This window comes from Theobroma cacao, chromosome 2 (assembly GCF_053813885.1).
Source record: "Theobroma cacao isolate CCN51 chromosome 2, ASM5381388v1, whole genome shotgun sequence".
NCBI lineage: Eukaryota > Viridiplantae > Streptophyta > Magnoliopsida > Malvales > Malvaceae > Theobroma > Theobroma cacao.
Genome location: NC_142640.1, coordinates 10306765 through 10322939, shown reverse-complemented (window position 1 = coordinate 10322939; position 16175 = coordinate 10306765). Strand labels below are relative to the sequence as shown.

The following is a 16175-nucleotide window of genomic DNA, read 5'->3' as shown; positions in this document are numbered from 1 at the left end:
GAATTGAAATTAAAACAGACTTATTAAGTTCAGGCTCTAATCTAGCTACATAAGGCCTATAGGTATATCCCTATTCTATATGTAAATTAATTAATATGATCATATGTTATCCCAATTTTAGTTTACACTAAACTCCATTTCCCAAGTTTATTTAAGTTGCTAAATCAATTTAATTGATGATCAAGCAATTAAAAGTATTAAGAACAAATTGGAATAAACAATTCAAATCACATTAAAGATAAGCAAGAAAAGATTAGGGTTAATCAAATAAAAAATTATTGTATATATAATAAACATTAAAATGCTTTAATCAAATAAAAAATTGTTTACCCTAAAGGCTAAAATAGAAGAACTAAAGGATAATTGAATAATTGAAGATTTAGGATTTAAGATTTAGGGTTTTGAGTGAGGAATTGAGAAATGGGAATGGGTGAAAACTAGAAAAAAGAGGATTTGGTTAAGTATTTGATTTGGGGGATTTAGTTCAAGATTTTGATTGAGGGATTAGATTGGAAAGGATTTTATTTGGCTATTGAAGAAATAAAGTGCTCTACAACAGAATTGAAGAAATGAAAGGAGTTGTCGACTCCTTGGAATTTTGGGCATTTGGTGATTGTGGAGCTCAAGGACTAGGGTTGGGAAGAAGAATCTAAGAAGGGAAGAAGGGACTGGATTAGGAAGAAGTGAAAGGAAATGGAACTTTTTTTAAGAGGGTTAAATAGTTATTATTGAAAATAATATATAGTATTTTAAAAATATATTATTTAAGTATGATTGTTCAATCGATTTGATTAGAAAACTTAGATTGAAAAATCGATCGAGTAGATTGAATTAATCGACTCTTAATAACTAAATTGGTCATTGATCGAATTCAATTCAATTGGATTGATTTATTCAATTTCGTGTTTCATTTTGCTCATTCCTACCTTTAAGTCTAACCATGAACTCAAAAACACTAAAAAACCATATACGCAATGCCTCCATAATTAAAAAAAAAAAAAAGTCATGGAAGTGCCATAACTTTCACCAAGGAGGTTTAAGATTGAATTAAGATGAAAGACGGTGCAAACTCTAATTTCTTGCTTCTACACCTTCCCTAATATATGTAACTTGTTAAAATCTAAATGACAAGATTAAAGACTAGGTTGAATTGATGAGTTTTGTTAGCCAAGGAAAAAAGAAAGTGTTCACATAAGGGTCTCTAGTAATTTTCTTCTAAATATTTAAGTTAGTAATATTTAAGGAGAAGGAAGTGAAGATATTTAAGGAGAAAGAAAAGAAGGAAAGAGTGAGAAAATAGAGTGTGAGGATGGTGTTAGGGGCGTAAAGGATGGTCATGTGTCACGGCTTTAGAACTTTAGCTAAGATCTGTGCAATGCTTAGGGCTTGGAGATAGAAAGTCTAAATAAGCCTAACTCATAATATTGCGATATAATGTGGAAGCAATATGAAGAAAATTGCTATAATGCGGAAGCAATATAAACAAAACTTGAAGAAAAGATTTTGAAAAAAAATAATTATATTATTTCCAAGAGAAATAGATAGGCTAAATGCTCAAATTGGGGCTAAACGTTTTGACCTTTTTTTCCAATTAAGGGCCAAATATTTCAATTATAATAATCATGGGCTAATGTTTTCGATTCCTTACAATTAAAGGTTAAGTTAATAGGTGGAAGGAATGTGTATCACACACAATAGAAAATCGCATGAGCTGATGACAGGGCAACTCAAAAATATTTTCTAAATATTGTTATACGGCATGTTGGGAAGTGTTATTGTTACTTTTTGTGAAAAAATATTGTTAATGTCATGTTGAAAACTGTAGTGTTACATGTCATGTTTTAAAATTTAGTTGCTACATGTTATGCTAGAAATAATTATTACACGTTATGTTGAAAATGTAGTTGTTTCGTGTTATGTTGAAAATTTAGTTGTTACATCTCATGTTGAAAAATATGGTTCTTACACGTCATGTTGAAAATTTAATTATTACATGTCATGTTAAAAAAATGTAGTTGTTACATGTCATATCGAAAAATTTAGTTGTTATATGCCATATTGAAAAATGTAGTTATTACATGCTATGTTGAAGATTTAGTTATTACATGCCATATTGAAAAATTTAGTTGTTACACGTCACATCATAATTTGAACTGTTTTGACTTGACAAAAAAGACTTTATGATAAAACTACCCTTTCGTATCTTACACGACAAGATGTTTCATCCCTTTTTAATTTTTGAATTGATCCAACGCTAGGGGTATTACACGACGTCTTTTACTAAGAACAGAGCATGCGCGTGTCCTACAAACGTTAGACACCTTAACCTTTAAATGTAAAAAACCAAAAACACTTGGCCCTTAATTGTTAAAATTAAAATGTTTGGCCTTAAATTGATAAAAACCCAAAGATTTTGACCCCAAATTGAGCATTTAGTCAAAACAAATACCTAAAATTTTAAGCAAATAACTTAAATTGCTTGAATGCTCGAATCCTTTTGATTACTTGAGCAATTGACTCGATGCCTTATAATTGATGCCTAAAGGTCTTATTTATTATAGGCTTTTCTTATCCTAAAGCAACTCTACTTCTAATAGTATAGTACAATTGGAGTAGGTAATAAGAGATTAAAGTAAATAAATATTCGATGAAGAGCCTAAAGTCCTAGTGCAAATAAAATAAATAATTACACAAGAAATCCTAACCCTACACAAATCCCTTCATACAGTACTCTAACCAACTTCAAGCCTTTCAAGCAAACTTCCAGTGTCGTTGGACCGACAATCCTGCAAGATTGGATGGTTTGCTGTGTCTGTGACCCATTGGTTGTCGATGGGCCCCTAATTGATGTTGACTTAGGGTCAATTTCTGGCCTCAATAGGTGTGTGGCACTTGTTTGTGTTGCTGTCTTGACTGGCCTTGCGAGCTGTGCATGTCACTATTTTATGGACCGTGACACATGGCCTTTACTTTTACCAAAATTGCTTTTTTCTATACAAGAATTTTTCTCATTTTTATTAGCTTTTATTTGCTCCCTTAATAATTTTAAATTATCATTTGACTCATTAAATTTGATGAGTTAAATATATCTATATGATTACTAGACTTTCTTGAAGGAATGACTTTACAACTTGCAAGACTCCTAGCAATTCCAATAGTATACAACTCATAATTCCAAGTGAGTCAAAGTTCATTAAAAAACATTATAAAAATTGTTAAAGTTTATACATCTATTACACATGCTTCAATATCTTCAATGGAAATGGCAAAAATGGCTTGCTCTGATTATCTTTGTAGTCGATTTTCAACTCTTTGTAACCTATATCAACTAATAATCTTTAAAAGTGATGAAAAAAGTGTAATAAATGATGATTATAATCAATGCCATTTATTTTTTACTTGGTTATTCATGCTATTACTTTTTTGAGTAGTAAACATACTTGCACAAAAAGTTTATCATTCATAAAGCAAAGTCCATTTCTGTTTCAACTCAAATTGTCTCTGCAACTAACTATTGTTCTCCAAATTGTATTTCGTAAGCATATGATCTCATGCATTTAAAAAATCTTCCTCTTCGTCATGATCATAAATACAATTACTAAAATCTTTAGTAAAACTACTAAATCTCTGAAATGTATTACAAAGGTGCTTCGTTGCATTTTAATACATATGTCACACACACAAATGATGATATATTTCAAGCCATTGTGAAGCAAGCGCTTTCCCTATTATAGCATCTTGATATGTAAGAATCGTCATTTCCTTTTTTGTTGACAATATTGCTTTAACAAATGAATCAAACAACCATATAAAAGTATCACATATTTCATCATACAATCATATTGCACCGAAGATAACACTTTGTTTATAATGATTAACACCAAACAAATAATGCAAAAGGTCTATCCTCTTTAATTTTTTTTATATGTTATATCAAAATACACCACATCCTTAAAAGATTCATAATTTAATTTCATCTTGTCATCTATCTAGAAAATATTTGTTATGAGGCCATTAGGATCAACTTATATAACATAAGAAAAATTAAGATCATCATGTTGCATATTTTGTAAATACTCTAAGATATCATAAGTATTTCCAACTTTCGTTATTTCCGTTCTCTTAGTATGTAAGTAATTATTGTAATCTTTAAGATAAAAACCAAGATTCTCAAGTCTATTAACTTTTTTTTGTCAAAAACCCAACATTATCTTTTGATGCTATTCCTAAGCAATAAGTGATTTCATTTAGCAGCTTGAGTGAGATTAATTGTCTTTTAAGATATTAGACACATACACTTACGAAAGAAGTCAATCCATGTGTATGCTTAACAAAAAAATTTGGAACAAGTAATTTACCATTATATTATGAAACTTTTATTACAGTTAAGCATTCAAATCTTATTGTTTCCGAACTATGACATTTGATATCATCATCTCTTTTATCCTTTCTTTTGAATTCCTTGACAAGAACAACAAAAGACCCTATCTACTTAATTACCATACTTATCTTTATGTCCTTTAGATTTTTGAATACTAAATCCTACTTCTTTGACATATTTGTTGTAAACATCATAAATATCTTACTCCGTTTCAAATTCTGTTTCAACTTTTGGAATACTTTCTTCTAAAATATTTGCATAAATGAAATCATAATATTAGCATTAGAACCAGTCAGGTTTGAACATTTATCTTGTTTTAGACTCTGCTCCTCGTTGGTTCAATTGACAAAGGAATATCAATTTATGTAAATTTCAATTTTCAACACAATAAATTTTATTTAGTACACTTGTAGTTTCTTTATCCATACTTAAAAAATAAAAAATAAAGAAACTTAATCATCTTTAAAATTAGCGGAAGAATCAACCCTCCATCTTGTTATCATCAAGTTCAAATTCGATGATTATAGTAATCATAAATATCTTTTATAAAAATATCAAACATGCTTTAAAAAGATTAAAAAAAAACAGTCAAAAGGACATGATGTCCCAATCAAATTGGAGAGAAGAAGGCCTAGTTATCCCCACATAGAAAATTTGGGTGCTTTTGTTTGATGGCATTGCCATGACGTTTTTTCCAACATCTACTATTCCATTTTAAATGCTTGCAAAACAAAATTTTGAAATATTTTAGAGCAAATAAATTATTTGATTGATATATTTCATTTTATATGCTTAAAAATTAATTAATGAAAAATACACTAAAATGTATATAAAGTTAAAGAAAAAATAAAAATATATAAAAAGATCAAATTCAAAGCTATGGATTAAACAATGGTCAAAATACTTTAGTAGTCCCTGTTTTTATACATTTTTTTCAATTTAGTCTCTCTATTCAAAATCACAACAATTTCATCTTTTAATTTTGAAAATTACTCCAATTTAGTCCCTTCTCCTAATGGTATCTAATTTGATCGTTAAAGGTGATGACGTTAACGTTGACGTGGCAGCATATGTGTGGTTGACATGCTAACATGGCATTGTCACATCACCCAAATCGACTTAAAATGTCAATGCCAAGTGGCATTGGCATGCTGACGTGTCAGAGGGATTAAATTGAAGAAAAAACATGATACAAGGATTATATTGAATAAATATTTAGTGTATGGGGACAAAATTGAACCCAGAAATATAATTTTTTTTGGAAATATAAAGAATATATATATATATATATATATTTAGCTCACTTTTCAGATTATTAAGTGTCTTTTCTTGTTAGTACCATTTTCAATAATACATATATTGAATTAATATAAAAGAAAAATACCAATGGAGCCATATATTAGCTTCATACTAATTGCTTTCAAAGGCACTTTGATAGTTATAATATATACTTGATTAAATAATACATTTGAAATGGAGACATATATTAGCTTTATGCTAATTGCTTTCAAAGGTACTTTGATAGTTATAATATATACTTGATTAAACAATACATTTGAAATGGAACCATATATTAGCTTTATGCTAAATGCTTTTAAAAGTACTTTGATAGTTATAATATATACTTAATTAAATAATATATTTGAAATGGAGTTGTATAACTATCAAAGTACCTTTGAAAGCAATTAGCATAAAGCTAATATATGGCTCCATTTGTAATTTTCTTTTATATTAGCTCAATTATGTATTATTGAAATAATACTAACAAGAAAAGACATTTAATATTTTGAAAAGAGAGCTAAATATTATATATATATATTCCTTATATTTCAATTTTTTTTTTGTATTTTTGGCTTCAATTTAGTCTCCGTGCACTAAATATTTATTCAATTTAGTCCCTGGACCAAACTTTTTCTTTGAGTTCCTCTTACATGTTAGCATGTTGGTGCCACGTGGCATTGACATTTTTAGACGATTTGGATGATGTGGCAATGCCATGTCAGCATGTCGATCACACATATGTTATCACGTCAACGTTGGTATCATCACTTTTAACAGTCAAATTGGATACCATTAAGAGGAGGAACTAAATTATAATAATTTTTAAAATCAAGAGACTAAATTGTTATAGTTTTAAATAAACAGACTAAATTAACAAAAAATACATGAATATAAGAACTGTTGAGGTATTTTAATCATTAAATTATATATATATGTATATTTAATCAAGGCCATATTTATAAAAAAAAAAAAGTTAAACCTTCATCCATTCGTCTAGACAATATATATAAAATTGAAGCAAATGAAAAAAAAAATGACAAGAAAAGAAAAGGAAGGCTTCAAGAGATTGAAAGCAAAGCTCAATCAATGAAAGTAAAAAGGAAAAGCTGAAAATGCAAATTGGAAGAGTCCAAGAGTTAGTTAAAGGGGTTAGAAGTAGGGTAAGTTTGTCGGCTCTTTATACTAGCATGCTTGCTTACTGCTGCTCATTCGATTTTCTTCTTTTTATTTTTTATTTTTGAAAGAAATGCAAAACCTGATAAAGATATGGATTAGATGTACAACACCATTATTACAATAACAAGACATCGAATTGTTTATGCTTTAGATTTTAACAATCACAGCATCAATCTATAAAAGCGTTGATTCTCGTGGAGTATTTTTCTTTTTTATCTTTAAGTAGAAAAAGGTTGGTGAAACAAATATGTTGGTGCTGGAGGTAACATCACCAAAGTAATTGGATCTGAGCATCATATACAAGTATGTCTTTCCAGCGAGCCACGTGTGAAGTCAACCTAAGTGTAGAAAGCTTATGAGCAAGGAGCAATAGACCTGCGACTCGTATGCTCTTTTAATGCCAAGTAAACAATTTTTTGTTTTTTCACTGCCCTGTTCTCCTGTTCTTGTAGCTTTGACAAGAAGGAGATAAAATATCTCCTGATTCTCTGAAAGATTACTCGAAGTTCTCCGCCTTTCTTTCAAAATGACAATTCTCTCCTTCTTCAGCAGAGCTTCTAGGTCTTTCAATGGCTACCCTGCTTGCTCGAAGCTTCTGGTTCTCTGCACTCTCAGGTTCCTTCCTTGTGCACTGTTGAAGGAAATACCCTTTTCCTGTTTTCATTATTTTCTTGTTTATTTTGTGTTCTTTGGACTTATGTATGATTGCTGACATTGTACGGGAACTGTGAAAAGTGAAATTTCGGATTTTTATTTTTAGTTTTTGTTATTTGAAGATTGAAGACATTGAAGTCAAAACTTAAACAGTAACTTGTCCAGCTCTTACTGCTTAAGTATAGATCAGGGTTTTATCTCGTGGGAGCAAAACAGAGCAAATCTGATATTATTATAGTTTAGGTTTTCAGTTTATTAAAATTTTAGATTTTAAGCTTTGTTTGTTGCTTGCAGAGGCTTTAACTTATCGTAGCAGAGGTGCTTTCCATCCTTCATTTCCTCCCCCCCCTTTTTAGGGGTTTTTTTATTTTTATAAATAATTGTTTGCTTGTTAAGTGGAAACGTGATCATAAAATGTTTCCTTTCTCTTTATAGTTTGCTGTTCATAATGCAAAATGTAAGTTGCTATAAATACGCATTGGTTTGATAACTACTTTTTTTCATCACTAAATGAAATAAAAATCATGTTCTACCACGTGAAAAAGGGTGATTATGCTTTCCACCGGTATTGGTATCTATAGTTAAATATAAAGAGAGCTGATTTAATTCTCTGATGCTTTTGTTTGTCGAACTGTGAACGCTAAGCAAACAAATTATCCCTTTTCGAAAAAGACAAACTTTCTTGTTTTTTTTTTTGCTTGAAAACGTGCTTCCATACTTGGACACCTTGTTGCATTTAAAGGATGCAGGGTTAAAGTTAATCAAATAATCCGCAAAATTTTGTGGTATTATCAAAAGTAAGGAATAATTCCATACTCCTTACTAGAGAGGCAAAATTGCCTCCTTGGTAATGATTAAATTTCTTTATTCTGCATATCTCAGTCACATGTTGCTGCTATTTCAAAGAAAGAAGTATAAAGATTTGGCCTTCAGACAAAAAAAAAAAAAAATGGAATCCTTAGAGATTTTAAAGTCATTGCTTTGCTTTGCTTTTCTTCTTGTTCTACTACTTTAATTTTAGATAAAGCCCATTGATTTACAAAGTACACTAATTAAAATTTATGGTTTGCGTTCTTTCTTTTGACCTAGGGCAGTAGTGGGGGTCTTGTGGCCTACTCAGAATCACAAACAGATGTTAGCAACACCAGTGTTGAAATCAATGCAAAAGACTGCAAGAAAAGGAGAGTGGTGGTTCTGGGAACAGGATGGGCTGGTATTAGTTTCCTTAAAGATGTTGATGTTTCTGCATATGATGTTCAGGTTATTTCACCCAGAAATTATTTTGCATTCACCCCATTATTGCCTAGTGTCACCTGTGGAACAGTTGAAGCACGGAGCATTGTGGAGCCTGTCCGGAACATTATAAAGAAGGTAGCTGAAAGAAACTAGAGCTACACAAAATCTTTTTCCTCTTATCTTCAATTTTATTTTCTTTGTTCTTTTTTCTCTTTTTGTTTTCCTTGTTTTGAAAGGGCAGGAATGTTTGAACTAGTTTGGGATTGAAAGTACTGAGTTGGGGTATATCTGCTTTTTTGTTTTTCATTTCCTTAAATTGCAAACTTTTTGCACTTTTTAACTTCCATAGTCTATTTACTGTTGAAGAAGGGCATATAGTTTCATTTTGTGATAAAGTGTTCTAGTTATTATCATACTATCAATACTTTTCCACATTGCACATTGCAAACACTATTTAGTTGCTTGGCATTGGTGAGACCACATTGTAATTGCTCTGAGGGGTTTTTTTTGGCATGTTAGTTACTTAATATCATAACAATTGTAAGAGAAATTTAAAAGCAAATTTATTGTTTCTGACAGAGAAATGGAGAAATACAATTTTGTGAAGCAGAATGTATCAAGATTGATGCTGCAAACAAGAAAATTCTGTGTCGTTCTACTTTTGACAACAACTTGGTTGGAAATGAAGAATTCTCTTTGGAATATGACTATCTGGTTATAGCAGTGGGAGCACAAGTAAATACTTTTAACACCCCTGGGGTTGTGGAGAACTGTCATTTTCTTAAGGTAAAGAAATTTTTAATTCTACATATCATACATGTGGTAGTAAAAGTAGATGTTTGTTAACATTCCAGAACTCTTCCTTCTGTAAAGAAATTCTTTCTGGGCTCCCTCTTGAAACTTTTGAATGTCATTAGAGATCGATTATCAGTTGTTAATGAGGTACTGAAATTTCTTTTAACTTGGGGAGAACTGTGAAATTGCATGCAGGAAGTAGAGGATGCACAGAAGATACGCAGGAGCGTTATTGATTGTTTTGAAAAGGCTGTCCTTCCTGGACTAAGTGAAGAAGAGCAAAGGATAAACCTTCATTTTGTAATTGTTGGAGGGGGTCCTACTGGTGTGGAGTTTGCAGCAGAGTTGCATGACTATGTTCAGGAGGATTTGGTCAACTTATATCCTACAGTTAAAGATCTAGTGAAAATAACGGTGATTCAATCAGGGGACCATATTTTGAACATGTAAGAGAGGTTGCAATTTTTCATCTTATTGCTTTTTATGCTCTTTGGGTTTCAGTGACTGCACTCTACTTATTCCATTACTTATTTCATTTATCTTTCACTTATTCATTCTCTGTGATTGCAGCATGAAATATAATACATGAAGCTGAATGTACTAATTACTCAGTCATATTTTATACCCAAACATGTTAGGGTTACCAGTGTCTTTTTTATTCCTAGTGAGTTACTTGCAATGTTGCCTATAAATTGCAATGCAGTGTACAGAAAAAAAGTCACAAATAAGAACTTAGCAGATTTTAACCTCTATCTCTGTAGGTTTGATGAACGAATAAGTTCTTTTGCTGAGCAGAAATTTAGCAGAGATGGTATTGAAGTTCAAACTGGGTGTCGGGTTATTAGTGTTTCTGATAAGGAAATCACTATGAAGCTCAAATCAAAAGAAGAGATTTGTTCTATACCCCATGGATTGGTTGTTTGGTCTACTGGTGTTGAGACTCGCCCTGTTGTGAAAGACTTCATGGGGCAAATTGGGCAGGTTAGTGTTTCAAAAATTCTCTGTGATTGTAACGACTTTGAACATGAAGTTTAACTGTCTATGATGATTTTATCTGCAATCCTAGAACCAAAGTTCTAGGGGTTACATGTTATTCTCAGACAAACATAACTCCTATATTCTTACCTTCAGTTGGTATGTTTGAAATGGGTGGTTATCTTGTACTAGTTCACTTATATAAGATTTGACATTTCAGGGTAGCAGACGTGTTCTAGCAACTGATGAATGGTTGCGAGTAAAAGGATGTGCAGATGTGTATGCCCTTGGTGATTGTGCTACTATAAATCAGCGAAAAGTCATGGTACATTACTTTGACCATTTGACTTTATTTTCTGATTTGTAAAGTAATCAGATTTAGCTACTTGTTGTTTGGGATCAGCTGCATCTTGTGTTCTACTTTACAGAAGCATCTCTAAATAATATGAAATTTACTGCGGTTCAAACTGCCACACTCTTTATGCAAGTAATGTCACTAGGAATTCATGCATCCTTTATCCTCATTCTTCAACTGATGGAGTATTAAATACCTTCATATTATCTGACAGTGAAAAAATTATAACTTTGTACTAGAGGAAAATGAGCATGTATTGATATACTTGATGTGACACTGATATGTGGTATATGTTTACTTTGGAACAATGAGCTGAAGACTGGAGTACCTTTCAAGTAATGCAAATAAGCCTTTGAGTTTATCAGTTCAGATCATATCAAATATTATATTAGATGATGTTGTTACTAGGCTAAACATCAGCTTGTTTGTGATCTTTGCTGCTACTGATCGTGTAAAGTGAATGATAGACACAAGGCTACTATTCAAGAGTAAAGAAATGCTGAAAATATGACGGTCCTGCTAAGTACTTTCAGAGAAATTCTTCTTAGCAAACGTAATCAAGGGCAGTTTTATACCTTCTCTTTTTCTTGCTTCCCATTTTCCTCTCTATATGTTAGTCCTATATGCCAGTGATTAGGCAATTAGAAGCATTAAGAATTGAATAAAATAAACAACTTAAATCCATCAAATATAAGCAAAAGAGAGATAAATAAATCAGACTACGTATTGAGTTTAATCATAATCTCAGATAAATAGCTTAGTTCCCTATCAAGTCACACATCATCATTAAATAAAGTTTAAACATTTAGATCAAACTAAGAAAATAAAATAATAATAAAAAGATCATAAATTCCAAGAATTATAATCTCGATCTTCCAAATCTTATTGAATTCCTCAAACTCTTCTCAGCTTCAATGACTTTATGGCTTGATTCTCAACTATCAATTTGGTGTTTCATTTTTTTTAAAAGTCCTCCTAAAGGTTCATTTTATAGGGCTTTGAAGCTAGGTTAAGTTGGATAAAGAAAGAATTCAATTCGAATCAGAATTTTCTCATTAGACTACGTGGGCCACGGCTTACCTCTACCAGAGTTGCGATCTCGACCATTTAATTAGCAAAAATCATAATTGCTCTAGAACCGTTGCAATACTTTAACTTTGACACAATTTTGGATAATCTTTTAGGCCGAACTGGGCAAAGTGGTAAGCATGAAAGTTGTATCTTTCTCTTAGCTTTCCAATGGTCTAAGAATCATCTCATTTGAAATTTTATAAAGAGAGTTATAGTCAAAATACCGAGACATGTGTAATGGAAATCTGCACCTTAAAATTGCTTTCCTTCTTCTATTAAAATTCTTTCTTCATTAAACACCTACAGAAGTACGAATAAATCAATAACAATCTCTCTTAATCATATTAGCACCAAATTAAACATAAAATTAACTAAAATTAGATTGACTCACCTAAATTAACTAATTTAAAATAATTTAAATAAAACTTACTAATTTCTATGCATTATAGTAAGAACTAAGTTAAATTACTATAAAAATTAAGCCCAAATAACTCTATATCATAGTGTTATCACACCTTTAAACTTAATTTTTGTTAGTCCTCGAGAAAAACATAGAAAAGAAACTAATTTACGAAAAGGGGCTTAAAATTCCTTTTATTCCATATTATATGTGTGTGTATACTTTCCAGTAATAGTAGTTTGTAATTCGCCATTATGTTCCTTCAGGAAGATATAGCTGCCATATTTAAGGCTGCAGACAAAGATAACTCTGGTGCCTTAACTGTTAAAGAATTTCAAGATGTTGTAGATGACATCCTTGAAAGGTATCCTCAAGTGGAACACTATCTGAAGAGCAAGCACCTGAGTGATGTAACAGATCTGTTGAAAGATCCTGAGGGGAATGCTAGAGATGAAGTGGACATTGGAGGGTTTAAGTTAGCCCTTTCTCATGTGGATTCACAAATGAAGAATCTGCCAGCAACTGCCCAGGTATTTGTCTTTGACATACAAGTTGGACGAGGCTTTTACTTGAGTTTATGGTTTCCATTGTCAATGGTAGTATAGCGACTACACATTCTCATTGTTTTATATTCAGGTTGCAGCACAACAAGGTGCATATCTCTCTAAATGCTTCAACCACAGGCAGCAGTGTGAAGATAATCCTGAAGGCCCAAGGCGTTTCAAAGGGTCTGGTCGTCATCAATTCCATCCATTTCGGTATGTGAACTTAGTTGTATTCTGTACAAGTATTTGGATAAAGTGCATTATAGCATTATATGAGTGCATTCGTATTATCTTGGACAAATTAAAAATTTGTTGACAAAGTACAAAAGAACCATCAGCTGTTATTGGGCTTGTTCTTTGCACACATTAACATTAGTTGGGTACTGGGGTATAATGGCGTTGATCAGTGTATTTTTCCTGCAGCTAAACATGGGGTGATATCTGGTGTATTCTGGTTATTCTTTTCTATCAGTCTTGTCTGTTTCTGTCTCATAATGTTTCTCAAGAACTTCTGACTGGATTGTTATGCATTTTATATACAGATGGCAGCACAATAAGCTGTTTCTGATTCAAAGTTAGGCACAGTGTGATAGCTAGGCTTTCATGTTTAATTTGAAGGTGATGGATTTGGAGTTAAATAATTAGACACCAGCTGATAACTCTGGCAAAAGCCACTTACCTTGTAAGTGCTTTGCCTTAATGAAATGAGTTTGGAAATTTTTTTCTTGAAATTAATCTTCATCCAGCCACATGACAGGTCGCTGGGTGAATTTTATGGTCAGCGTATGAGGGCTGAGCCCTGACTGAATGAATAAGTATGCCTAATGGCACATTGTAGCATGTAGAGTCAAGTTAACTGTGGGCCATTACTTCTCTTTTGCTTTCTAATTTGATTTTCTTTGCACCTACAAGATACAAACATCTTGGGCAATTTGCTCCTTTAGGAGGGGAGCAAACAGCTGCTGAGCTGCCTGGAGACTGGGTTTCCATTGGTCATAGCACACAATGGCTCTGGTATTCTGTATATGCAAGGTGATCCCGCACCTCCTGGTGTTTCACAGTTGCTTGCCTGCTCAGCAAGTTTTTATACGTCATATCGAAGAATATAATTTGACTCAATTTTCTCACGCATGCAGCAAACAAGTGAGCTGGCGTACTAGGGTGTTGGTGGTATCTGATTGGACTCGGAGATTCATTTTTGGAAGAGACTCAAGCCGCATTTGAGGCAGCAACACCAGAACATTGTAAATAAGTTTGGGGACTCTAATTCTTCGGTCGTATGGTGTTTGCAATTGCATCTGTTGTATATTTCAATATTGTTATTATTATGAAAAGTTGCTTCATTAAACAAACTCAAGTTAGATAACGGTCAAATCCCGATTGAAGCTGAATTAGTGAAGAAAAGATGAACTAAAGCTTTTCTGGAAAATAAAGAGAGAAACTCAAAACTAGAGAAAACCAGAGCAAGAACTAGAGAAAATTTTAGAGCAGAAAATAATTTTTGATCCAAAAAACATGGATTCATTTTTCAAACTTGTATTTATGCTTATAACAATAGCAACATTTTCTAGATTTTAGTTTCTGGAGATTAAACCGGATCCAGGAAGAAGCTGCACAAGAAACAAGAAGTGGCGTAACGGTAAATTGGAAAAGAAACAGATACGGTTGTTGGCCTTACAACAAATACTGAGAAGAGACAATAAAAATGGCACCTAAATGGTGCGTACAAGATCAACTAATAAGAAACAACCTGAAACGACAAGAGCAATACCGTTTTGAATGCACTCGATTTAAAACCAAGAATAAATTATACGAGAACTTGACATTTTATATCACTAGCCTATTTACTCAAGAGATGACACCGTTTTGGCTCCAACGATCTTCCTTCAACCTTCGTTCACCCAACTTGATTTTCATTTTGAGAATTATCTTTCAACACAACCCCATAATTCTTAATCGGGAGAACTCCAAGACATTATCGCAAATACTCAAACCTCTCCTTTCCCAAGCTTTTAGTGAAGATATCAGCAAGTTGATCAAGGGTTGAACAATGCAGCAACTCAATCTCACCTTCTTTCACAACATCCTTTAAAGCATGATACTTTACACGAATATGCTTAGTCCTTCCATGTTGAATAGGGTTTTTTGTAATTGCAACTGTTGACAAATTTGTCAACATTGATCAAGGTTCCCTTGTCTTGCTTGAATCCTAGCTCAACCAGTAACTTCCTCAGCCATGGAGCATGGTTAGCAGCAGCTGCACAAGTAATGTACTCAACCTCAACTGTTGATTGAGCAACCACTTGCTGTTTTTTTGAATTCCAGGCAAACACTGCACTGCCAAATGAAAAACAAAATCCTTTTATGCTTTTAGAATCATCCAAAGAAACAGCCCAATCACTGTCTGAAAACTCTACCAGTTGACTACTCTTTTGCTTCTTATAGATCAATCCATAATCTAAAGTTCTTTTCACATACCTCAAAATTCTCTTAGCTGCTGCAAAGTGTATCTCTAAAGGATCTTGCTTGAATCTTGACAACAGACAAGTTGCAAATATTATATCAGGTCTTATAGCAGCTAAATATAATAATGAGCCAATTATACTTCTGTATATCTGCCCATTAGCCTTGTCAGCACCATCATTTTTGCTAAACTTTGCACCTGTACACAGTGGAGTGCTTACAGCCTCGCACCTACTCATATTGAACCTGTTAAGCAAATCTTTAGCATATTTTCCCTAATGCAGAACTACCTTACCAACAAATTGTATAACTTCCATTCCAAGAAAATAAGTCATATCTCCCAAGTCTGTCATTTCAAACACCTTCTTCATTTGATTTTTAAACTCAGTCAGGTGTTGACCTTCAGGTCTAATAATTAACAGATCAACTACATAAAGTGCTACAATGAGTACCATAGTACCATTTTCACTCTTTACATACAGTGTTGACTCATTTATTCTCCTCTGGAATCGTTGATTCTTGAAATGATCATCAATTCTTGTATACTAAGCCCTTAGAGCCTACTTCAAGCCATAAAGAGCCTTTATAAGCATGCATACCTTCTTCTCAAACCCCTACTGCACATAACTTTGAGGTTGCTCAATGTAAATATCTTCAGTAAGAAATGCCATTTAGAAACGCTGATTTGACATCAAGATGATAAATTCTTCATCCCTCATTTGATGACAAAGTAGTAAGCATTCTTATTATGTCATGTCTGGCCACTAGAGTAAAGGTCTCCATATACTTAACCCCATAAACTTGAGCAAAGCCTTTAACCACCAGTTGAGCCTTGTACTTGTT

The 16175-nt window shown here is 32.5% G+C and overlaps 1 protein-coding gene across 1 annotated transcript; it reads left to right on the top strand.

The window, feature by feature from the left end:
- Positions 1-7218: 7218 nt before the first annotated feature.
- On the top strand, positions 7219-14221 carry LOC18608632 (external alternative NAD(P)H-ubiquinone oxidoreductase B1, mitochondrial-like). The gene is made up of 10 exons (XM_007043425.3): positions 7219-7453; positions 8587-8863; positions 9308-9514; positions 9719-9969; positions 10285-10504; positions 10719-10823; positions 12591-12854; positions 12961-13082; positions 13782-13901; positions 14006-14221. Exons 1-10 carry the CDS (start codon positions 7365-7367, stop codon positions 14091-14093), a joined length of 1743 nt encoding a protein of 580 aa, XP_007043487.3. The 5' UTR covers positions 7219-7364; the 3' UTR covers positions 14094-14221.
- The last annotated feature ends 1954 nt before the right edge of the window (positions 14222-16175 follow it).

What these genes read in the sequence shown, in the direction of transcription:
- LOC18608632 (XM_007043425.3), top strand. Translation starts at nt 7,365, where the DNA reads ATGACAATTCTCTCCTTCTTCAGCAGAGCTTCTAGGTCTTTCAATGGC. An exon ending in TAAATCAGCGAAAAGTCATG is followed by an intron (nt 10,824 to 12,590) that starts GTACATTACTTT and finishes ATGTTCCTTCAG; the next exon opens with GAAGATATAGCTGCCATATT. An exon ending in ATCTGCCAGCAACTGCCCAG is followed by an intron (nt 12,855 to 12,960) that starts GTATTTGTCTTT and finishes TTTTATATTCAG; the next exon opens with GTTGCAGCACAACAAGGTGC.